Below are 25,548 nucleotides of genomic sequence, written 5' to 3'. Positions count from 1 at the left end.
GATGCTTTACAATTGACTCACATTTATGACCGTTGCAGTATCCTGGGGTCATGTGATCACCTTTTACACAGGCAATGTCAATGGGGAAAACCAGATTCACTTAACAACCATGTTACTAACTTAACAACTGAAGTGCTTCACTTAACAAATGTGGCAAGAAAAGTCATAAAATGGGGCAAAGCCCACTTAACAAAGTTCTCACTTAGCAACATAAATTTTGGGCTCAATTGTGGTCATAAGTTGAGGACTACCTGTACAAAAGAAATTAAGGATAGGAAGTTCGTGCTAGATTCCCAGCCTGAAATAAAACCCTGATTTGGAACAATAACACCAACTTCAATAGAGCATAGCTGTGAATATTAGGCTTCTGTGTCACTCTTTGGCCTTCATTGATATCCTTCCTGATCATTAACACAGGATAGCCAGGCAATCACCACATCTTATAAACGCAAAGGTTGTGCATCACCTTAGAAGAAAAGCAGATGTCCCTCGCTTACAAACCCTGCTTGACAAACGCCTTCACCCAGCCCACGTACCAACAACCAAAGCGGGGGCTCCTTTGAACAAAGAACCCAAAGCGCCTCCAAAGCCGCAAAGCTCGGGAAATCCATCTTAAAATCGGGCAGGCAGGACTGAACCATTTTCTTCAAAAGAGGACGATCTGCTCTCTAGTGGGTCCGGGGGGGGGAGGGAGGGAGGGAGGGAAGGACCCTTTCGTTCTCATGTAATTCACTAATGACCAAAGCACCATCGCCTCCTCCCTCCTTTACACTAAGCCCGCTCGGAAAAGAAAACCAATCTATCCCCCACCTCCTCCCGTACCCCGTTCTTGGGGGGGGGGCGTTATGGATAAACAGCCTTGGGCTACAATTTGCAGAGCGCTTCTTGCTCGGCCGAGGATGCTGCGGCTTTAAGAGAAGCTAGCAAGGCTGATTGGACCTAAAGGAGAGGAGGAGGGAGGGATGGGGGGGAGAGAAGGGGAGGAGTGAGCGGCGACCGCGGGGGAGAGCAAAATGGGCATCTTTTCTGGGCTTCTCCGAAGGGATGGATGGGATTTAGAAGAAAGAGACGCCCGCTGGAGCTAGGCGGGGGCTCGTCCCTGGGACCGGCAAGCAAGCTTGGTCAAAGCGAGGGTGAGTAACACGCGCTATGACATTGAAGAACTTCGCTCGCGTCCGTCCTGCTCGTGGAAACTGCCTTTCTGCTTCTCCCCTTGCACTTTGTTTCCTTCTTTTTTTTCCTCCCTTCAACTCTGGTACGATCTTGAGAAATCTAAGAAAGCCTACATTTCGCAACTCTTCCGCAACTTCTTTCGGTAATAGTCTTCGAGCTTGCGAGTTGATCCTCCCTCCCCACCCCTCTCCCTCTGCCTCTCTCTCCCTCTCCCCCTCCCTCCCTCTTCCCATAGCCCTCCTCCCCTCTCTCCCCTCTCTTTCTCTCCCCCTCTCTCCTTCCCACCCTCTCCCCTCCTCTCCTCTCTCTCCTTCCCCCCCTCTCTTTTCACGCGCATTCCTGCGCTTACTCTCCCGTAAGCATGATGCCTTCGGCAGTATTCTCGAGGCAAACCCATTTCGGCCACCGGTGCTGGGCAATGCCGATCTTCCGAACTGCACTTTTTCGAGAAAAGGCATTTGTTTTTATTAAAAAAAAAAAAAAAAAGACGCCGATGCAATAGCGCCTCAGAGGACAAAGCCACGGAGGGGAACGCGCTGGCTGTAAAGATGCAAAATAAAAATAAAAAATAAAAATCAGCCTTTCGAAACAGCGCTTCGTGGCATAAAAACAAATTCGAATTCAGGAACGGTCGTTTTAATCGATCGTGGTTCGTATGACTACTAGGTTTGGAGCTTGGGGAGGAGACTGCAAATCTGAAGCGGCTCAGGTGCGAAGGGAGAAGACTTGGGAAGAAAACAAATAAATAAATAATGCCTAACAAGTGGCAGACTGATGAGAGTAAACTGGGCAAATCCTTACAAATTTTAGCCAAATGACGGGATTAGGATTTATGCAGGTAAAGAGTTGGTGGTAGAAGGTCAAGCCATTCGATTTCCTACTGTAAACTTAAGGAAAAAGTTAATGCTGCTAACAGACAATTGAAAAGCCAGATATTTAACTACTTCTATGGTTAATGATATATAAAAGAAGCAAAACTAATCCTCTGAAGATCCTCTGACATAGTGGAGCCCTAATCCTTACACTATTATCCCACATTATCTGTTATTCCTGAAGGTACCTGCATGATTCTTGTGCATTTGTGGACCAATTGTGAACCTAGCACAGCCAGCCTAGCTGAACATTTTAAGAAATGAAAGCAATGAACTTTGCTTCTCCAGAGGTTGCCTGCAACTTGGCTCTTGAACGTGATCATGTGATACCTTTGCCACATAGCTAGCTTGCAACACTGGGGAGGGGGGGGTTGCTTTACATGTGACAACTTTCCAGCACCAAGACAACTTTCATTTCACAAGGGAGAACGTTGTGTTCTGCAAATCTGTGTGCTTTCGTCACCTGTGGGGGTGTTGATCCAGAGGGTGGAAGTTGTCATCAGGCTGTTAAGTGCATTTTCAGCCTGTTTGTGATAGTGCAGTACAGTGTGAACGGTGCTGCAACTGGAAAGTGTGGTTAAAAAAATACATGCAATTGCCATACACCATGTAATGAATTATGCAAGGATTTACACCCTCCAAATTCACAGCAGATGTGTTCAACTTGCAAACTGTCACTGAATCCGTGTTGACATAATACTAAAAGAACGCTGGAAATGTTCTTTCTTCCTTGGCTGTTGGTGTGCAAAGTGTTGGGAACGGGGAAAAGGAGATGAATTCTGTGTTTGCATTATGAAGAGAAATGATTCAGTATATTTTTCAGGCTTCTCCATTAAGTCATGCTGAATATATCTTAATATGAATCTTAGTAAGCAAACTCGTAGGGAGTTGGAAGAATAGAATAGAATAGAATAGAATAGAATAGAATAGAATAGAATAGAATAGAATAGAATAGAATAGAATAGAATTTTTTATTGGCCAAGTGTGATTGGAATTTGTCTTGGTGCATATGTTCTCAGTGTACATAAAAGAAAAGATATGTTCATCAAGAATCATAAGGTTGATGATAGTCATAGGGTACAAATAAGCAATCAAGAAACAATCAATATCAATATAAGTCGTAAGGATACAAGCAACAAAGTTACAGTCATAAGTGGAAGATGGGTGATGGGAATGATGAGAAAATTAATAGTAGTGCAGATTTAGCAAATAGTTTGACAGTGTTGAGGAAAGAAGGAAAGTTATCGATGCTATTGTTATATGTTTTGCATTACACGCTTCCACCATGTAAAATATTGAATGTTATTCCAAGGGAGAGGAAATAGATGGTGGAGTATACAAGTCACATATGGTAAAATGGCTTGCTTCATTCTAGTGCAGCTGCTTCTGCAAACTCAGGCATTGTGATCTATAAATCAGATTTGCATCTTACTGTGTCTCAGCCTAGCAAACTGGTTTTATTAATAACAATGATCAAAAAGCCATGGTTTAATAAAATGTGCAGATCTAGTCCTTGTGGGGCTCCAGGAGTATAAATTACTACCATTATAACAATAGCAGATTAAGTGTGTATTAAAGAATACGAGAGGAGAGGGTCCTAAATGAAACTTTGGATTCTCAAGACCTCTTAAATAGAGAAAATGACTTCTGAAATACCATAGTAAGACTGCATATAAGCCCTTTTCTATGCAATTATTCTATAATTGATTTAATGATTCTGTAATTTAATGGTTCTGTAATTTATTTATAATAATAATTCTATAGTTATTACTTCCTATTCATTATTTATATGTAAATGGGCAGAAATTTGGTTATGCTCTATAGTAGACCAGTTCTTAAACAGGGCAGATTAGCCACAAAGGCAGTGGTGGGATTCAGCCAGTTCGCACCACTTCGGGAGAACCGGTTGGTAACTTTCTGAGCAGTTTGGCAAACTGGTTGTTGGAAGAAATCATTAGGGCAGAGAACCAGTTGTTAAATTACTTGAATCCCACCACTGCCCAAGGGGGTAATTTGAGCATATCCTAGGGTTAATGGACTAATGTTTAATTGCTTGTCTGTGAGTTGAGGATCCAGTTTGGGACTGCTTTGCTTGAATAAAACAACACTCTGGGTTTTGAGGCTGGGGGTGCTGATGATATTATCAGAGACTGAGGACAGGAGTAATTGAGTCAAAGTTTAAGATAAGAACCATTGTTCTAAATTAAGCTTTGACTTTCCTGAATTGCCCATTCAAATCATAGTTCCTCTTCTATCCCTTACTTTGTTGAGATACAAGAAATTCGAACCTGGTGCCTTTGTCAAAGAAATTCATGTTTCATTCAGACATGATTATTGTTATCTTTGGGGCCATCTGACCTAGGAAGTGTCTGCCCCTCTATTCCACAGAAGCCAAGCTGGGCTGAGAATCCCTCCCCTAGGAGAGCTTAAGCGGGACCGAATCAAAATCCAAAGTTCAGAAAGCATGTTCTGAACAGCATGGGGCGGGGGGGGGGGCTGGGAGTGCAATTTAGCAGCCAATCCAAGAAAAAGTATTTACTTAGCTGAGAAGTCATGTGGTTGGTGTTAACTTTGTTGATTTTAATATTTAATGGTTTATTGTGGTATGTGATTTTTACCCTATTGTGAACAATCTAGAGTCATTCACTGGAGGTAGCATACATGTTCTGGTATGTATAAATAAACATTTATGCCTAAATCCAATGCAGCATGAAAACCAGTATGTTTTAGGTAGCAATTGAGGAGGGAGACTTAGATCAAGGACACTCAGATTCAAGTCTGAACTCAACCACAAAGTCCACTAGATAATTTGGGCCAGTTATTTTTTCCAACCTTCAGTTTCAAACATCATTAGTAGTCCAATCATAAATAGCCAAAATAGTCAAGGCATGGCTAAATTGATAAGGCTGAATCTGAATTCCCTCCCATTCAAAAATGAGGGATTTTTTTTTCCAGCTCGAGTTGAATTCTGTTATCGTGTAAACCCTGTTTTAATTATGGTCTGCTACATATTATTAGCTGGATTCACTCATAATGCTTAGGGGTGTAAACTATGGTTTTCCAAATTGCAGTGGCTGGACTCACGCTAAGCCAAAACCAAAGAGACCTACAGTAGGACTTACCAAGATGTGTCATTATCGAGTATGCAATATACTAGAAATTACTTAAAAGTGCATCTCAATTTCATACCAGTATTATGGATATTTCCTTAGAGAAGGAATATTTGGTCTTTTTCTTTTTTTTTGCTTTATTTCTTCTTGGCGGTAGGAGGGAGTTCTTCTTCACCTTATCTCCTCTCTTGGTTCTTTCCACCAAAAATAGAAGTCAGGTAGCATAAGCGATTCAGCCTCTTTCCAAATAGAGATCCCTATTTTAGATCTCTGTTTTAACTATGATAATTCCCTAAGTCTAAAATGATAAATCGATCCCTGTGATCATCGTTTCAGTGATTATTAGTACTTGAACTTTGGGCTTTTGGAGAAGTCTTATGTGGATATTGAAATCTTTTAAAGTAAGTGAGTCATATTTTTAGGAAGTCTCACCCATCTGTGTCTTAGTAAAATAGAACTTTAATTTGGCGTAATGGGACTCTGCATTAATGTTCCAAATAAGCAAGCTATGTCCTAGACAGTACAACAACAACTATCAGGTCCTGACCCTGAAATTGTACTTGTCTGTACTGCCTTGAAATCAATAAGCTGTTTCCAGGATGCAAAGGACCCACGTGGGCATATTTGGGACATCAGTTGAATGCTATATAGAGGACCTGGCAAGAGGGGAGAATGAAAATGTGTGTGTAGCAGCTTCGTTTCGTTCACTGCCTTGATGCTCACTTTCAAAATCAAATCGGAAAGCAACGCTCTGTGTCCACTAAATTGTGTTTTGCACAACTGTGCCTCTTGCCTGGGGTCAGCGGGGTCAAATATTCCATAAAACTGGTAAGTAGGATCAGTTTGCATTAAGGGTAGGCCAAAAAAGAAAAAAGTCAACCCTACTGAACAATGAGGCTGTGAATATTACACTGGACACATAAGTAACTTATAAGGTTGCTAGAGGCCAGGACTCTGGAGAATAAAATTTGGAATGCAAATCAGGTTTGGAAGAGGCATACTTTATTTTGCAGTTCTGGGTTGCATATTGCCTTGTCACCCCAGTATTAATTTGGGAGTGGCTATTAATTTGGGGGGTGCTTTGCTCTGGCTATTTTGATATGCTGTCTTAGATCAAGGAATGAATGCATCACGACGATTATAATGCACACAAATCAAATCATGCTGCAGTGGAGAAATGAACCGGACTTTTGGTTCATCTATGCTTGTGCAATCTGTTGTGTTTAAAAATATTCATCCCAAATCAGTTCAACAGTATAAGACTCTCTTCAATAAGTAGATTTAGGATCACCTGCATGTAACCCTCTTTCATCAAAGTAATGTATGCATATTGATGCTGCAAGCCTTTGACACATAACACGTGACATTACAACACATGTAGAACATAATTGGCTTTTGCATCACCTTCTGTCCATCAACTAACTCCCATCTCCTCTGGTGCACTACTGCATGCAACACATTCTCTTTTCCTGAGAAATCGGCACTGGAAAGTTGGATTCCTCCCCAGGGGGAAAATGAGCAATATAAATAGGATAAGAGGATTCCAAAGCTGTGTGAATAATGCTGAAACCATGGAATTCTTCTACTTAATCATATTTCTTTACACAATGATCTATGGAGAAAGACTACTTCATCAAAGCTGATCCTCCTCACCCCCTCAAATATCTGGCAACTAAATAGTTTGCCAACTGTTCTTAAACCTTAATCTCTCCAATATGAGTAGGAGATTATGAAATTCCACGTTCTGAAGGCTTTCCGAACAGTAAATTCTTTAGATGTTTCCTTGTTTCTCAGCCTTCTGAACATTGGTTCTTTTATTCATATGTATTAATTCTAATAAAGTAGATGAAGTTGTTACATTCCCAAGTATAAAGAAAAATTTACTTAGGGATGGTTGGAGTAAGGGATGGGTCAAAGACCAACTCAGATGAGAATGTTCAGACAGGAATGGCTGATAAAGTTTAAAGTCCCATGTGCACATGTTTGAAGACTGAATGTTGACATGAGCACCTGTGTGACCTGCATGTTAATCAGCTCCTTCAGATGCAGGTATTAGACTTGATAAATCCAAAGGGCAGAGTCTCCAGAGTGGGCATTCAGTATGCAACCCTCACAATGCTAAGTCAGTATTCTCCTAGTATCCCATATGATTGGCTGCCATGCTGGCTAGGACAGCTGGCAACTGAGGTTTCCGCCACATTTGAAGTATCGCACATTGTACACTTCCTCCTAGAATAAACGGTGTCTCATATTTGAGAATCCAAAGGAGCTACTCTGATTCCATAATCAACACTTGGTATCTTCCAAATGGTCATGATTTTATTCTGTATAATTTGTTAATACTTAAAACAGGAATCACATACAGGAACAGTAACCTACTGTATCAACAGTGGCTCTAATGATTCTCTACACAATATTCTCTCTCCCTCCCTCTCTCTCTCTCCCTCCCTCCCTCTCTCTCTCCCTCTCTCCCTCTCCCTCTCCCTCTCCCTCTCTCTCTTCCTCCTTCTCTCTCTCTTCCTCCCTCTCTCTCTTTGTCTCTCTCCCTCCCTCTCTCTTTCTCTCCCTCTCCCTCTCCCTCTCTCTCCTCCTCTCTCCCTCTCTCTCTCTCCCTCTCCCCCTCTCTATCTCCCTCTCTCTCTCTTTCTCTCTTTCTCTCCCTCTCTCTCTCCCTCCCCCCCTCTCTCCCTGTCTCCCTCTTTTTCTCTCTCTCTCCTCCCTCTCTCTCTCCCCCCTCTCTCTCAGAGAAAGAATGATGACATTTAAGACTCCTCCCAACAAATAAAAACTGCATAAAGTTATTTTTCCTTGATTTATTTGTAACAAGATAGAACTTCACAACTGCCCATTGCCTCCCAATCTGCTCATGCACACCAAAAGAAGTTTCCTTCTAAAAGTCTCAACCTAACAATGTTAACAATGCAAGGGTGGGGCTGCCAGAGAGGCGCAATATAGACATTAGAAAATCAAAGCTGATGAGTTCCGTCTGCCCGAGCAGTTGGACGCCTGCCCTGTCACACGTAGACTTGCACTTTTATTTGCCAGTGAACCTTTGTGATGTAAGTGGATAGCATGATATGATGAATAATCATCTGAGCTGGCACTGTGCCTTGCGGATTTCCCTGCATAAGATATGGCAAGAAGAGAGAGGATGCTGTGGAACACAACTTGTTGTGAGTTTCTTTAGACCTTTCTAACGTTCTCTGGGATATAAGCCACAAACGTGGGTGCTTGGATCACCCAATCTGTTTTTAAGGCTCAATCCAGAACTAGGGAAATAGACTGATTTGGTATTGATTGTTCTTGGGCACTGTGATCCCACTTCATGGTCAGATTTATTTTGAGGTTTGGAATAAAACAAAGAATAAGTCTATCACATTTCAGCATTCTTTATTTTTATTTTGTTTTCCATCAGAATAGGAAGAAATTTACAGTCAACCTAGAGCAGGAGTGTCAAACTCAAGGCCCGGGGGCTGGATCTGGCCCACTGGGTGCTTAGATTTGGCTCGCGGGGCTGCCATGGAAACAGCAAAGGACTGGCCCACAGTGCCTCTGCCAGTGAAAAGGGAGTTCGGGAGGGCTCTGAGTGGCCCTCCCGAGCTCCATTTTTGCTGGCAGAGGGTTGCAGGAGGCCATCACAGCTGAAAATGGAATTTGGGAGCCTGTTTTCACTGCCCGAGCACTCAGGCCACCCCAGGCGCCCCCAACACAAGTGACGTCAAGCTGGCCATGGCCACCCTGGCCACACACAGCCCCCGCCTCCCCTCTGAGGATAACCACAACCCTGATGCGGCCCTCAATGAAATAGAGTTTGACACCCCTGAACTAGAGCATTTATTGGTGAGGCTGCAATAAACGTCACTTTCTATATTCTGGCATAAATTTAAATTTAGTGGGTGAGTTGCCACAAAACCATCATCATCAAATCCAGTAAAACCTCTGACCACATTTTAAAATCTCCAATGATAATCAGTCCACTCTCCTTGGCCAACTACGTCTTGTCTTGTCTTGCCTTGCCTTGTCTTGCTTTGGGATTTTTTTTCTGCTATTCAGTCTTAATTTCTCTCTCCCTCATATCTCCCCCCTTTTTATTTCAACTCATGGGTCTTCATTCCACCTTTGACTTCCGCAAAGAGCAGGTCATTCTATTAAGTTGTATAGATCATTTATAAATATATTCAATAGTATTGGGCCAAGGTTGAAGCTCTTGGGAGCCCTCCAGGTCACAGGAAACCCATTTACTAGCATTCTCTGGGACATCTGGGCTACAGAACCCTCCAACCCATCTTTATCTTGTCTGCAGAAGTTTATGAGGTGCTTTATCAAATACCTTACTAAGATTAAGATCCAATAGCATTCCCTTGCTCTATCAAATTAGTTACTCTGGTGTAAAAGAAAAGGTAAAAGTCTGACGAGCCCAGGTTGCTTCCTGATAATAGTAGCAATCCCTCTAACTGTGTAAAGACAGTCCATTCCAGTACTTTGCCCAGTTTTCTTTTCTCCTTTTCATATATTAGGGCCATGTTTGCTTTCCTCCAGTCTTCCAACATGTCATCTATTCTTCAGGAGTTTTGGGCAATTACAGTCAGAGGATCTGAGATCACTTCTGCCAGCTCTTAACACTTGCAGTAGTGGCTAATATTTGTAGCTCAAGTGTAGGATGACTTTGAAGGTTCATTTTCCGAGCCTGTAGGTTGGTTTCCGAATGTTTCATTACCAGGCTAGGTAACATCTTCAGCAGAATTTAAGGGATGTCCGTGTTCTTCTGTTTATAAGGGCTTCAAGTGTGGGTATGTCAAGTATGGTTCTTGTGATGGGTCTTGTGATGGACCTGAAGCCTTAGAAGAACATTGACACTGACACCCCGTAAACTCCACTGAAGATGGGTTCTTTTTCAACTCTAAGCTATCGGACATATTAGGAGGGGCCTTCTTCTGAGAGAAGAGAGACACAGATCCTAAGCAATTCCATCTTCTCCCTATTCCCCGTTATTATTTCCCCAAGCAACAGATCAATAGCATCTTTGATTTTCATTTTGAACGTAACTCTCTACTCCTTCCCCATTCCTTGGTCACCTTAATTTCATTCTGCTCTTTTATATTACCCCTGTGCTATCCACCTTTCATCTGAATTCTTAAAAATTGCCTTCCTAAAGTCCAGGATACAGACTGATTTCTCTTTAAGTATCTTTTTCCTCTAGTTACCTTGTCCATCTATCAGTTCCAGAGTAGCTGATCACCTTGATCTTTCATCTACCTTCTGAAAAATGAAATTGTAAACAAGAGAGACATGAGTAAACTGTTAAGAGTCCTAGCTGAGGTAGTTTTCCAGGAGATATCAGGGTCAGTTGATGTAGCAGAACTTCACTGCTATTATCTACTGTTCGAGCACTTGGTGGTTTGATTTAGAAAGGCATTGTCTGCATCTTCTTACTGGGGGAGTGGCTTACGGTAAACTCCCACAATAATATCACTTTTGTTTCTAGCCTCTTTTAATCTTACTCTAATGCTTGCAACATAACTCTGGTATTTAGAGAAATTTTTCAGAGGCACATAGCTTGTTTACATACAAAGCCACATTAGATCCCTTAAATGTTATATCCTTCATTCTCATCCCATTGGGTTTATGTGATGCAAAGGCACAATCATGTTTGGCCTCCTCCTGTTTATTAACCATATTCTGGGCACAAATGTACAAACAATTGGCCTTAAGGATGTCACAGTTGATCTCCATGCTACATACTCTGGACCTTTCCATGGCCCCTTTCCTGCTTTAAGAGTTCCTTGATTCTAATGATCAGGGCTTTTCTATCAGAGTCTAGGTCTTTTTTTATCTCTTCTTTCTGGGTTAGGTTAAAGCCCCCTTGATTAGATTTTTTAAAAAATCCTGCCAAACCTATTTTTTTAGCAGTGTTGTTTGTGCTTGGTTAAGCAGGAATGGAGAATAATCAGCACATTTGATGTGCCTGATAATCTTTTCATTATAGCCTGGATACATGCATTAGGAAGAGAGCACACATCTAGCTTATCTGTTCTTTCTGTCAGTGAGCTTCTCACCATTGCCTTTCTTATTTTGCATTTATTATTTATTTACTTATTTATTTATTTATTTAAACTTTTATACCGCCCTTCTCCCGAAGGACTCAGGGTGGTGTACAGCCTACATTAAAACAATTAATATACACACTAAAATAACAATTAAAAAACTTATTCAATAAAGGCCAAAATTAAAACCGTCCAATTGACCATATAAAATACCCAATAAAATATTAAAATTGAAAAATTTAAAATTTAGAAATTTAAAAATCAGGCCAGTCCCGCTTGGATAAATAAATAAGTTTTCAGTTCCCGGCGAAAGGTCCGAAGGTCGGGCAATTGGCGTAAACCGGGGGGAAGTTTGTTCCAGAGAGTAGGTGCTCCCACAGAGAAGGCCCTTCCCCTGGGGGCCGCCAGCCGACACTGCTTGGCGGACGGCACCCTGAGAAGACCCTCTCTGTGAGAGCACACGGGTCGGTGGGAGGCATGTGGTAACAGCAGGCGGTCCCGTAAGTACCCGGGCCCTAAGCCATGGAGCGCTTTAAAGGTGGTAACCAAAACCTTGAAGCGCACCCGGAAGACCACAGGTAGCCAGTGCAGACTGCGCAGGAGTGGCGTTACTCGGGAGCAACGTGGTGCTCCCTCAATCACCCGCGCAGCTGCTCAGAGGAGAACTTTGTTTTTCTTGGTCCTTGCAGAATTTGAGTCTTTTCCATTGCTTTGGAAAGGTTGAGTTGATGGTTATTTTTGGGATGGTCTGAGCTTGCTTTTCTTGATAGTTTTCCAAAACCTGACATCAGTTGGTCAATTCCAGGGATACAGACCTCATCTTGACTTGTGTGCTTTCTTGCAACTTATCTGTTGTGTCTGTGCCCCCCAAACCGGGCCCCCTGCCAGAAAGTGACTCGGAAAGTGAGGGGGAAGGGCCATCAGGACTTACCTCTGGAGCACCGGCTTCCCTGGCTCAGCTCCAGGAGCCAGAGGCAGGCCAGGTGGAGGAGATAATGAGGCCTCCGTCCCCTGACTCTTCCCCCCCAGGCCATGCCTCCAGACCCGGCTGATGGCAATCAGGCCTGGCTGGACCCTAGGTTTCATAGGCAGGAGAGGCAAGAACAACAGAAGCAGGGGTGGGGCAGGCCTAGGAAATGCTGAGTCACAGAGCCACACCCCACAGAGTATAAAAGCAGCCGTGGCTGCTCTTCTGCTCCGTGACGAGCAAAAATTGAGCTGAACTCTTTGACTCTTGGAGAATTGAGCTGAACATTCGGCCTGGACTGCTGACTTCCTGGTTACCTGGCAACCCCAAGATAAAAGGGAGACTTTGGCAGGCAGCTGCAGATCCCCTGCCAGGACTGATAGCAGCCATGAGGCCAGGGGGGGATAGAACATTATCTTTCACCTCTCCCTTCCAGGTGTTTTCTTTACAGAAACTTCCTTTCACCACCTCTGTTCCTGTACAGCATCTTACATCCTACCCTTGCTTTAAAGGTAAAGATAAAGGTTCCCCTCGCACATATGTGCTAGTCGTTCCCGACTCTAGGAGGCAGTGCTCATCTCCATTTCAAAGCCAAAGAGCCAATGCTGTCAGAAGACGTCTCCATGTTCATGTGGCCAGAATGACTCAATGCCAAAGGTGCAAGGAACACTGTTACCTTCCCACCAGAGGTGGTCCCTATTTTTCTACTTGCATTTTTTTATGTGCTTTTGAACTGCTAGGTTGGCAGAAGCTGGGACAAGTAGCGAGAGCTCACCCCGTTACGTGGCACTAGGGATCTGAACCGCTGAACTGCTGACCTTTCGATCGACAAGCTCAGCGTCTCACCTATTAAGCCACCCTTGCTTTATGTTGGCCTTAATTGTGTGCCCTCTGTGCTTCACTTTCACTTCTTCACTTTCTGCCATGAGTCCTAAAAAAAAAAAAGATTGACTGACTCCCACTCCTTTCCTCTTTTCCTCCCACAAAGCCACATTCTTAAGCTTCAAGTGTAATTAGTATACTTAGATACATGCCTATCTTTCCCCCCACCCAAAAGTGCTGTCAGAAATTGACTTGTGAGCTGAGGGATATAGTTCCATCTGTTCTCTGATCATCAGATCATCAAATCAGTCAGGTGATACATAACCGTCTTCTTTTCAGGCCGTGCATTTTAGACCATTTGCTCAGTAAGTAAGAAAATGAATATATGCAGGGGGAAAAAATGGAGGCCGGTACAATCATTTAAACAAAGCTCTTCCCAAAATTTGCAGATTATCTCCACAATTCACCAACTCCCTCTCAAGGCTCTCCTGTCCCTATTTTTTTTCTTAGTCACATATTCCCAGCTGCCTGCCCTATTCGAAAAACAAAATGGTTTGATTCAAGGCCCAGGTGACGGATCCAGCCCATGGGGTGTTTAGATCTGGCCCGCGAGGCTGCCCTGGAAAAAGCGAAGGACTGGCCAGTGGTGCCTCTGCCAGCAAAAACAGAGCACGTGGCCCCCCTGAGCTCAGTTTTTGCTGGCTGAGGGTTACAGGAAGCCGTTGCAGCCAAAAACGGATGTCAGGAGCCCATTTTCTCTGTCAGAGTGCTCAGGCCACCACTGGTGCCCCCGACACAAGTGGCAGAGCGCTTAGGCCACCACAGGCGCCCCCGAACTGGCTGTCCCCCCCAGCCCTCCCCCACGAGGGCAAGCACAACCTGATGCAGCCCTCAATGAAATCGAGTTTGACACCCCTGAAGTAAAGTATAGGATAATGTAGGCATGAAGTCCACAAACATGAGGGAAGCTTCATGTGGTCAAGTGTATGCTACCAAACTGAATTTACTGAAGTCACCTCCCTAGAAAAGCATCTCAAAAAGTACCATGGCATGTACACAAACATAGAGATTTAGCACAGGTGGTCCTCGACTTACAACAGTTCATTTAGTAACCGTTCAAAGTTACAATGGCACTGGAAAAAAAGTTATTTTTGGCTTATTTTCAGCTTCCAACAGTTGCAGCCTCTCCCCATGGACACATGATCAAAATTTGAATTCTTGGCAACTGGCATGTATTTATGATGGTTGCAGTGTCCAGGGATCATTTGACCCTCTTTTGCGGCCTTCTGACAAGCAAAGTCAATGGGGAAGCCAGATTCACTTAACAACCATGTCACTAATTTGACAACTGCACTGATTCACTTAGCCGCTGTGGCGAGAAAGGTCATAAAATGGGGCAAAACTCACTTAACAAATGTCTCACTTAGCAACAGAAACATTGGGCTCAACTGTGGTTGTAAGTGGAGGACTGCTACTTGAAAACGACTTGGAAAAAAAGTATAACTTTTTTTAGGGTAAATGCTCGTGAACAGTTCCTATGTGAGACACAACTACTAGCAAACTTTGAATGTAGAAGGGTGTTTATAGCTCCCTTCTTTGCCACTTGGTGCAATCCATTCCATTTTGTATTTTATTTTGACAAATTAATTTGAGCTTGGTGTAGGGGCTGGAGGTGGGAGAGACAGAGGTGTTTTTCCAGTCTGCCCTATAACAACAAATGAGCAAGCCCAGCAGGAGAGCAAATCTGATGATGAATTCAGGTTCCAAAGCTGAAAGAGGAGCATATTATTAGCAAGAGCAATAACTTAAAAGGTTAAGGAAACACCTCTCAAAGTACTGCTTTAAAGATCAAAGAGGCTGGGCTCAGCATGGTGGTGGCCAACATGAGGGATTGTGTTCCAGTTTGAAATATAAGTGGTGTCAACTCATGAGATGGGAGAAAAGCAGAGATGGGATGTTTGGGGCCATGGTTTTGCTGCTGGGCTTCTTGAAAGTGAGTGTCTCTACTTTCAAACTGTTTGAGGCTCGTGGGAGATGGAGGTGGATAGACACAGCATTCTTTTCTAGAATGATCAGTGGTGGGATTCAGCTGGTTCTGTCCAGATCGCGCGAACTGGTAGCGGCGACTGCAGGAAGCTCCGCTCACCCACCCGGATGTAATGCATGACTACTGCGCATGCGCAGAGGTGGCATGCGCAAGCAAAATGATTGTGCATCTGCTCACATTTGCAAACCAGTAGGGAAGGTAAGTGAATCCTACCTCTGAGATCGATCGATCGATCGATCGATCGATCGATCGGTAGATGGATGGATGGATGGATGGATGGATGGATGGATGGATGGATGGATGGATGGACGGACAGATGGACAGATAGATAGACAGACAGATACTGGGGTGGCATCCTCTGAGAGTAGGAGGTGATGGGAGGTAAATAACCTGGAGGGAAAAAAAAAAGGACAAAGCAGTACTCCCTTAGTTTTCCTGTACCAAATTGCCAACCTCAGCCAAAGTTCATGATGTATGCATGTATAGTATAATTTCTTTTTCAATCTGATATCTGTTACATATGTAATACTGGATGTATTCTGGAGCTGGGGAAGGCTCCCAGATGGAAATGATCTCTTATCCATAAAATAGGTGGGCCTGATCATTCTCTTGAACATCATCTCCCACAAGGCTCAACTTTCCTATCATAATTGTGACTCAGGAATGGCACAGTAAAAAAAATCAACTTTATTTATAGGGTTTATCCTTCCTTTTTTGCCCTAAATTTTATCCTGGAGCACCTTAGCAGGGTCTTTAAAATAAAAGAAATAAAATGTCTAATGGTGCCTTTTAAAAAATGGTGATTTGCAGGCACAGAGGGAAAGCTAAACCGTTAAGAGGAAGTGAAGTACCCAAATTTCATTAAACCCAATCCAGGAAATTTCAGATCACATGGTCTTTTGATGGCAACAACCAGATGCTTCAGTTGTTTCTGCAACGTTCCAATCCGTTTGCAGCTTACAAGAGTACTTATTTATTTATAGCAATTTATATGACTGCTCAACTCACAACTGTGAAAATGCCATATCGAATAGAGCCTGAGATCACTTGAGATTCCTGAACAACAGTAAGGTATTGTTGAAGCCAAAGCAGTCTACATACCATCTTGCTCGCCACATATTTTAATTTTAATATTTTAATAATAATAATAACAGAGGGTTTTTGGTTTTTTTTTGTTTACATTTATATCCCGCCCTTCTCTGAAGACTCAGGGCGGCTTACAGTGTGTAAGGCAATAGTCTCATTCTATTTGTATATTACAAAGTCAACTTATTGCCCCCCCAACAATCTGGGTCCTCATTTTACCTACCTTATAAAGGATGGAAGGCTGAGTCAACCTTGGACCTGGTGGGACTAGAACCTGCAGTAATTGCAGGCAGCTGTGTTTTAATAACAGTTGGAAGAGTTGGAAGGGACCTTGGAGGTCTTCTAGTCCAACCCCCTGCCCAGGCAGGAAACCCTACACCATTTCAGACAAATGGTTATCCAACATGAAACACTATCCCTGGGCATCTGATTGTGTGGGATCATTCTGATTGGAGCACGGCCTTGTCAATCCCCAAATCCACTACTTCTCCCATATACACACACGCCCACTCCTGAAACAATCTGTACAGTGAGCATTTGTTAGTTTTGGTTTGGTTAAATAACATACATCTGACTATGGGAGAAATTGTCCAAAACAAACATTGCTCTATCTGATCATACAAAATGCCATGTTCAATGTAAATCTTGGTAACATATTACAGGAAGTTTTCAAATAACATTCCAACTCAAAGGGGCACAACTACGGTACATTTTTTTCTTAGAGCAAAGATTGGCTGTGTGTTTTATACAGCACTTTTAATCATCTGAAATATTTAGATTTTTTCCCCCCTTGTGTTTTGACACCATTCTGTATATGAGGACAGTGATAAGTGGCTATTAATCTGAATAGTTCATTATTAATTATGACAAAATACAGATTATAGATGTTGGGGAAAACCAGGAAAATAAAAGAGAGGAGAATTATGAGAGTCTAGTTGTCATTTTATATATCTAATGATTATCTCATTCATTTTGTGCTTTTTAAAACTAGATAAAAATGTTGGCCAAACATGAAATTAGTTTATTTTTATTTTGGCAAAAAAAGTATGTTGATTCTGCCTGTACTTAATGATTTACAGTCAAAACCAACAGGAAAGTTACTCCTTGTAATATAACCCTAACTTGGAACAGTGAAATGTTTTATTTTATTTAAAGTTAACATCCGAGGGTGGTATTTTAGATCTCACATGAACTACTTTCCTAGTTAGGAGCTGAAGCCAGTTTTTTTGATGTCTTTAGTATGTGGTGGGCTGATAGTTTATTGGAGCTAGCTATTATATGGAAATAGTCAAAATCTTACAAAGCTTTAATATCCCACACAATGAGTGGGTTTAATTATTCACCAAGGTGATAGCCTTGATAGAGTTTTTGTCTAGTTATCTTTTCATTTTTCTTAAGTCACGGAAGAAATAAAATCACCATGATGAATAAGCGCATTGTGGATATAGATTTTCTTGAATTGTTGGGAGACATCGTTAGATGAGCATTGTGTCCTTTTCTACTGAGTATCAGAAGCTCCCTTCTGTAATGATCCTTTTTTGTTTGTTTGTTTACATTTATATCCCGCCCTTCTCCGAAGACTCAGGGCGGCTTACAGTGTATAAGGCAATAGTCTCATTCTATTTGTATATTTTTTACGAAGTCAACTTATTGCCCCCCCAACAATCTGGGTCCTCCTTTTACCTACCTTATAAAGGATGGAAGGCTGAGTCAACCTTGGGCCAGGCTTGAACCTGCAGTAATTGCAGGCTGTGTGTTCTAATAATAGGCTTCTTAACAGCCTGAGCTATCACGGCCTCTTATCCTTCCCCTCTGTGATTACTTTTGGATTGTTCAGAGTGCTTTCCTGGCAGAGTAATGGGTGTTTGTGGATGGTTGCAATTAAAACTCAAGGAATATACATATCTTTTTTTAATAGGCAGAGGTTTTAGCAATGGGGATGGGAATAAAAAGGGCTGAATTGGAAAAAGTAGCATTGGTCTTTCTTCTGATGAATCAGATCCACATAAATAAGTCAGTCACTTATGCCCAGGTTGCCTAACGGCTTGACTACTGCAATATGCTCTAAATAGGGCTGCCCTTGAAAACCACCAGAAGGTTCAGCTGGACCAGAATGAGTGGTACAAGAAACAATAGGTATGCCTATATAATACTTCTGTTTTGCCAGCTGCACCAGCTGCACCAGTTGCCAGTTTGCTTCCATGTACAATTCAAAGTATGTTGTGACCCAAGTAGGTCGTAGGAAACTCAGTCAGTGAAAAAACAAACAAACTTTATTCGAACGGCTGAGAATTACTTCATTCTCAGCATAGTTCAACTAAATTAAAGCAAATTCCTCCCAACGCAAATTCCTCAGTCCTATCACAAACTAATTGGTCCAATTAGGTAAACTGCCAAAGGCCTTTCTTGGCAAAAGTTCAGAAGACACTGATACAAAAATAAATGCAAGAAGAAAAAGCTACCAACGTTGTTTTCCGGCAAAGCCCAAACACCGTTGTTGGTCTGTTTTAAGCCTTATGGGAGGGGCCAATCATCTCTCGGCCCTACTCCCGAGTTGTCCTCTCTGCTTGAGCTGTTCTTGTCTTCCGGCAGCTCTTCTCATGCGTGCATTAGAAACAGGCTCCTCCTGTTCCTCTGCCTCACTACTATCAGTCTCTGGAGGCTCTGGAGGCCGCACCTCACTCCCCGATGGCCCTGGCCCCACCTCAGCCTCCAATGCAGAGCCCTCATCCGGGCCTTCCCCAGCCTCCAGGACTGGCCCACACTCTTCCTCAGCCTCATCGCTGTCCAATTCCATTGCCAGCTCCACAGGCTACTGGCGGACCACAACAAAGTATAGCTGTCATCTACAAAACCCTACGTCGCGTAGAACCTGGTTCCTTGTGGGACCTGCTGTCTCCTATAATAGCTGCTTGGCCAATTTGATCTGGCAGGATTTGCACAATCCGGTTCCTTCAGTTTAATGATGCCATTTATCAGGGTCCTGGAAGCCTCTGGAATGAGATGCCCTGCAAGATACAAATGACTTCAACCTACTAGTGTTTTAAAGGACTTTGAAGACCTGGCTCTTCACCCAGGCCTTTGCCAAGGGAGAACAGAGCTTTCTCTGTTGGATTTGTTTTGTTTCATTCCTGTTCATATTTTATTTGTTAATCTTATCGTATGTACTCTTCTTTTTTGCCCATCACTATATTTTATTCCTGTTTTTAACATTTTTATTTTATTTTTATTCACAGGTTCATTGGGAATCAATTAATCAATAATGTTAATAATCCACCTCAATTTCTAGTTGGCTTTCTGTTTATGAAATCTGGCCTGTTGCCCTATCAATATTTTTAAATATAGTGAATGGGGGTAGAGAATACTGTCAAGTTATAAATTTTTGTAATTATTTATAATTAAATAATATTTAATTATGTTTATATTACTATAAATCATCTCGGCTACTATAATACATTACAAATGTTTGAATTATATACCAAATAGCACATTTTTCCTCATTGGTACTTTTCTGTTACTTGCCTGGTCTTTGCTAAAACAGAACAGATGTGAAGATTTAATTTGCATTAAATGAAGATAGCAGCTAAATGCCTTTTTTATTTTAGAAATTGGTAGCATTCTTTTGCCTCATTCTTTTTGAGGAAAATAATGGGCCTGGAGGTGATTGAATTAAGATTGCTGCCCTAATGTGAATAATATGTGGTGAAGCGATATCTATTTAGACTATCTCTTTAGGAGGAAAAAAATGGATAATGCTTTTAAGATATAATATTTTATTAATGAACTTGTCTTGAATTTCTAGAAAAAAACTCAATGTGTGAAAAAGAGAGATAGGGAGGCAGATAAGGTGAAGCATATTGATTGAGGGAAAAAGAAAATAAGAGCCAAAGCCACAGTGAGGCTAAATGTAACTCTTGAATTCCATTGACTTCAATTGCTGATAATCTAGTCAGGAAAAAAAAGCAATTTTCATTAAGGTTGAAACTTAATTCTGCTAGTTCCTGCTATGATCCCAATGCAAAACTCTTCTCCCGAAGCCCTAATTCATATTAACAAGACTTTAAAGTGATGAGCTTCAAGTGATGCACTTAGTATGCCATGCACGTTGTTGCTAAAAAAAAAAAAACTTCACTGATTAGAATCTACTTTAAGATCAGGCGACATGTTTAGGATTATAATTGCGATAAAATTACACAGACTTTGTAACTAGCAGCATTGTTTACTCTTTAAGGCAGCATTTCTCATCCTTGGCAATTTTAAGATGTGTGGACTTCACCTCTGCCTTGTTCTGTTGGCTTACCTGTTGCTTCCTTCTACAAGTATTCGTTTTATCTTCAAAACAGTTCCAGGAATTAAATTATGCTAACAGAATAAGTATGATGGTTCAAAATTCATGGCTGCAGAAGAGATTGTACAAGTTTACTTTTTTCAGTCACGGAAACAGATAAACTACAATGGAAAGCAATCCTTCCTTGTTCCCCCAGATCTTCACTCTTGTAGCTACAGTAACCAACTCCTGGATAACCTTGATTCTCCATTCCTTGATTTTTCATTCCTCTTTGCCTTCTTTCCTATTGATTGTAATGTCCTTTGAAGTACCAGGCAGTCCCTTGCTTTCTCTGGAAATACCAAAGAACATTAGTCGGGTTGGAGTTGCCTTTTAGGTTCAGTCCTGCACACAGCATTTTCAAGAGGACATGCAACTACCCATTTAAATAGCTCCTCCTACTCATGATAATGATTATCTTCATTCAAACACCAGTGCCCCTGTACTTGGGCACTCCATAAATTTTTTTAAAAAGGTAAAAGTAAATATTGCTCCCTGTTCAATTGTGTCCAACTCTAGGACACATTTCTGTTTCTTAGCCAAGGGAGCTAGTATTGTCCAAAGACACTTCCATGGTCATGTGGCCAGTATATGCCAAAGTACACAGAATGTTGTTACCTTCTCATCAAAGTGGTACCTATTTCTCTACTAGCATTTGCATGTTTTCAAACTGCTAGTGGGCAGGAGCTAGGGCAAGTAACAGGAGCTCACCCCATTGCACATTGTCAGGTCTCTAACATAGGTTGCCAGCTTTCCAGATGACAAGCTCGAAGTCTTTTAAACACTAAGCCATCATGCCCCCTTCCCATAAATAAAGGCAACTTCATTACAATGGGGAGCAAAAAAATAACTACATGCCAGTTAGAATTAGTATATGCACCCTGCCTCTCACTTTCTGGTTAAATTAGGTCGATAGGAATATCTATAGTTCTTCATTCTGGAATTAGCAGTCATTTATTCTCAAGACTGGCTGCATTGATACTCCCAATCTTAACTGTTCACTGTTTATATCTTTACAACGGTTTAAATTCTCTGCTTGCTTCAGGTATTTAGCAGTTGTGGAATTATTTTCTTCCACACTGCTCTTAAGATAATAAAACCCTTACTTCTCCACCAAATTTCATTCCTGAAAGTCTGAGAAGTTGGTTCTGAAAATTCTTTCCTAATAGTTGAGGTGTAATTCAATACAACAATGTCATATCTATTTTTTTTTCTTCACGAAACTAGTGGAGTTTGCTGTAAATTTTGCACAGATGGCCGTATGTGGGAGGACATGCATTTCCAAATATGTTCATGTTCATGCTGGTTTTCGTTTTTTTAAAAAATAACTAGAAAAAATGTTTTATTCTTCTTAAAAAATAGATCTTAGAAAAAGAACCCACAGCTGTTTCTCTTTTTCTTCCATATCACAATTAAAGGCCTGAATCTTTTTTTTCTCTTTGTTCGGCAATTATATGTAATATAAACTGCAGCCCCTCCTACAGCTTGCATGAGATGTCACTTCTAGATTGACTTAAACTGATAATCTGGACAATTTGGTTCCTCACAAGCCTTTCCTTCTTTCAGATATCTAAGCAGTTCACAAATGTCACATTTTAACGAGAGAAACATCTATGACCACCAATCCAGAGTCACTGGGAGTTAGGCTGCATATAAATTTAAACATTTAATAAATCGTTACTATCCTCCACCTGCTTCTGAAGCAAAATTTGCCCAAACAAAGATTGGGAAAAGGGGTTCTCTCTGCTATTGAACTTTGTGTGAAGAACCATTAGAAAAAGCACAATCGAGTTTCCTTCTTCCCTCTGAAACAATTTGGATTTCTCCATGACTATGGAGTTTTTCAGAACTATGAGTTATTTATTTATTTTTTATTCGTTTATTTATTTGTCGAGTACGTATTAGATAATATATATAAATATAAGCATGAATTGAATACTGAAAATGAATACAATTAAAGGGAACATTAGGATAGGGACGGTAGGCAGACTGGTGCTCTTATGCACGCCCCTTACAAACCTCTTAGGAATGGGGTGAGGTCAACAGTAGCAAGTCTAAGGTTAAAATTTTGGGGATTTTGGGATGAAACCACAGAGTCAGGTAGTGCATTCCAGGCATTGACCACTCTGTTGCTGAAGTCATATTTTCTGCAATCGAGTTTGGTGTGGTTTACCTTAAGTTTGTATCTATTGTGTGCTCGTGTATTGTTGTGGTTGAAGCTGAAGTAGTCATTGACAGGTAGGACATTGTAGCAGATGATTTTATGAGCTATGCTCAGGTCATACCGAAGGCGGCGTAGTTCTAAATTTTCTAAGCCCAAAATTTCAAGTCTGGTGGCATAAGATATTTTGTTGTGAGCAGAGGAGTGGAGGACTCTTCTTCTGAAATATTTCTGGACACATTCATTGTATTAATGTCTGATATGCAGTGCAGGTTCCAGACAGATGAGCTGTATTCTAGAATTGGTCTAGCAAATGTTTTGTATGCTCTGGTTAGTAGTGTAATATTACCAGAGAAGAAGCTATGCAAGATTAGGTTTACAACTCTTAATGCCTTTTTGGCGATATTGTTACAGTGGTCAAACCCTTGAAAGGAATTGGATATTGGTACATGGATAGGAGCTATATTTTGATCATTATGGAACAAATGTAGAATGGAATCAGTTTAGGGTAAAGAAATTATATGGAGAGCGAGCTGAGAGGACCTTGAAACAAGACTATATAATATCACCTTTATCTTAGAAGCAGGGGGCCTTCAAGATTTCATGAAACAGTTTCAGGGAAGTGCTTGTTTCAATTTTCATTGATGTGACACAGCTCTCCTTCAGAGCTTTACACAGCTCTCGTGGGCATTGTCAGTTTTATCTCCAAAAGCATAGGATCAGTATACATTGCCTGGATTTCATTCTTCCTGTTTTTTCTTTGAGAAACCAGAGGAAAGTGTTATTTTCTTTGGGAGAAAGGGTAGGTTCCTTGTTGCACAGCATGTTCCTTGGTATTACGTAGCTCTGTGTTCAGAGATTCCAGGAGGTTTTGCTTCTGTTGAAATCAGTTGATTAGTTTTGCTGTGGCTTAATCAGTGAAAAAATAATTACCGTATATACTCGAGTATAAGCCGAGTTTTTCAGCACGTTTTTTGTGCTGAAAAACGTCCCCTCGGCTTATACTCGGGTCTATACGGCTTATACTCGAGTTGTTGTTTTTTTAAGCCCCTCGGCTTATACTCGAGTATATACGGCTTATACTCGAGTTTTTTTTTTTTCTTTTTTTCACATTTTACCGGACGGCGCGGGGAAGCCCTGCCGGTGCAGTGAGAGGGCGGGGCGGGGGAGCCGCCAGCCTTCTCAGCTGAGGGAGGGAGGGTTTCCCCAACCGGTAGGTGCCTCATTTCCCACCCTCGGCTTATACTCGAGTCCCCAGTTTACCCCAGTTTTTGGGGTAAAATTGGGGACCTCGGCTTATACTCGGATCGGCTTATATTCGAGTATATACGGTAGCTTACTATGTGTCTTCAGCTAAAGAGACCCATGGTGCAGACTGTCAGTAACGTGGAGTGTTGTCTGGAACAGAGAAAGGTCTCCATTTCCCTCTTCCTAACTGCAGATGTTTTTCTCCAATGACCACCTAGACTCCAACCAGGTGACTTCCAACTGGGTATATCTCAACTCCCAGACAAGAGAGGATGGAGAAATTGTTATGTATTGTTGCCCTTACTGCCACTAGGTAGGCTCTAACAGAGGCTCTAGCTCACCTTCAATCACCTTCACTCCCTGTTTTTTGCCACAACTCTTAGTATGTATTTCAGATATCTTTAACCCTACTGACTATGTTATGACAACTTATTGGCTTTCTGACTATGAGTCATATTGGTACAATCTGCCCTCCATTCCGTAGGAAATGTTTCAGAAATGTCCCATTGTTCATATTAGAGACAGTTTTCTATTCTTAAGCCATGCTTATTGTTTCCATACATTTTTTTTCAAGATACTTGAATGCATGGTACATACAATCAATTAGCAATTAAATAGAGATCTACACTCACCATAAAATAAACATGAAGTAGAAATAAAGGAGAAAAATGAGGTTCCTCATCATCACCAACCCAGAATTAGTCCTTTGTGAAAGAAGGTTAACTGAGGTATTTGAACTATAAATACCTCACTACCTTGTTTGCTGAAATATAAATTAAAGGCACAGAGAGGTGCCACAAGAATACTGAATGAGGATTAAGCAGTGTAGACTAACTTATTTTGCACCCAATTTACTCAGAGAGCATTTAATTTCCCTCAATCAAGTTCTACGTTGCGGAGGGTGAGAAGCCAAACCTGGCTGCCAATCTGTGGAAGCTGTAAAGCAAAATGTGATTTATTTACTCTTTTTTTTTGCTCCATTTTACAAAACTGTTTCTAATTAAGCATTTGGGGTTAGAATGCTAAAATTACAGCACAGTTCCTGTCCATTGCTGATCTCCTACTAATGTGCCTGCCAGGCGAGTTCTGACCTGTTTTTAAATGAATCAATACCGCAATCAAAATGGGGATTCATTTCAGTTATGGGGCAGGGAGCTCACAAAATCCTTCCCAGATCCTAAAACAGTGCATAGGGCAGTGACTCCAATCAGACTTCTCCAATTATCTCATTTTCCATGGAAAACTCATAGTGAAGTTCTGGTTGCTGAAATCATTTACCATTTTAACTATTGGTAAGTTGTATTTGATTACTATTGGTCATTTAGATTTGTGAGCTGGAGGGTTATTATCTCTGTGACAAAGTCTCACAGAATTAATATTGCTGCATCAATGTTATTGCTGCCTGTACTGTTAATGTGGAAGACAACTGTTAGGGCAGGGAAGTTTTTAGTGGAATTCTCCAGTTTTCTTTGTGGCTTTTCTTTCCTTTCTACATAATGTGGTTGGTTAAAGTTTTAACTTTCCCCAAATTGAAGAACAACCTCTGGAGAAGGAATGATATATAGATGAATATTAAGGATGATAATTTAATTGAAATGTTGTGTTATTTGCATTTCCTATCATTGTAAAGGGGAGTGATGGCTCAGCACAGGGGTAAAATGCTACCAGTTCAGACCGGTTTGGGTGAACCA

General features: G+C 41.5%; 1 protein-coding gene across 2 annotated transcripts in view; it reads left to right on the top strand.

The window, feature by feature from the left end:
- The first annotated feature begins 985 nt into the window (after window positions 1–985).
- Window positions 986–25,548, top strand: part of MRAS (muscle RAS oncogene homolog) — a 60,829-nt gene continuing 36,266 nt past the window's right edge. The window contains exon 1 of one of the 2 annotated variants that reach the window (XM_058195701.1): window positions 986–1,133. In XM_058195701.1, coding sequence (XP_058051684.1) covers window positions 1,049–1,133 — 85 coding nt within the window. In that variant the 5' untranslated portion in view covers window positions 986–1,048. The remainder of the gene's footprint in view (window positions 1,134–25,548) is intronic. The other variant, XM_058195693.1, reaches the window with a different exon arrangement.

This window comes from Ahaetulla prasina, chromosome 1, assembly GCF_028640845.1.
Source record: "Ahaetulla prasina isolate Xishuangbanna chromosome 1, ASM2864084v1, whole genome shotgun sequence".
NCBI classification, from domain to species: Eukaryota; Metazoa; Chordata; class Lepidosauria; order Squamata; family Colubridae; genus Ahaetulla; species Ahaetulla prasina.
This window is presented reverse-complemented; position numbering and strand designations above follow the sequence as displayed.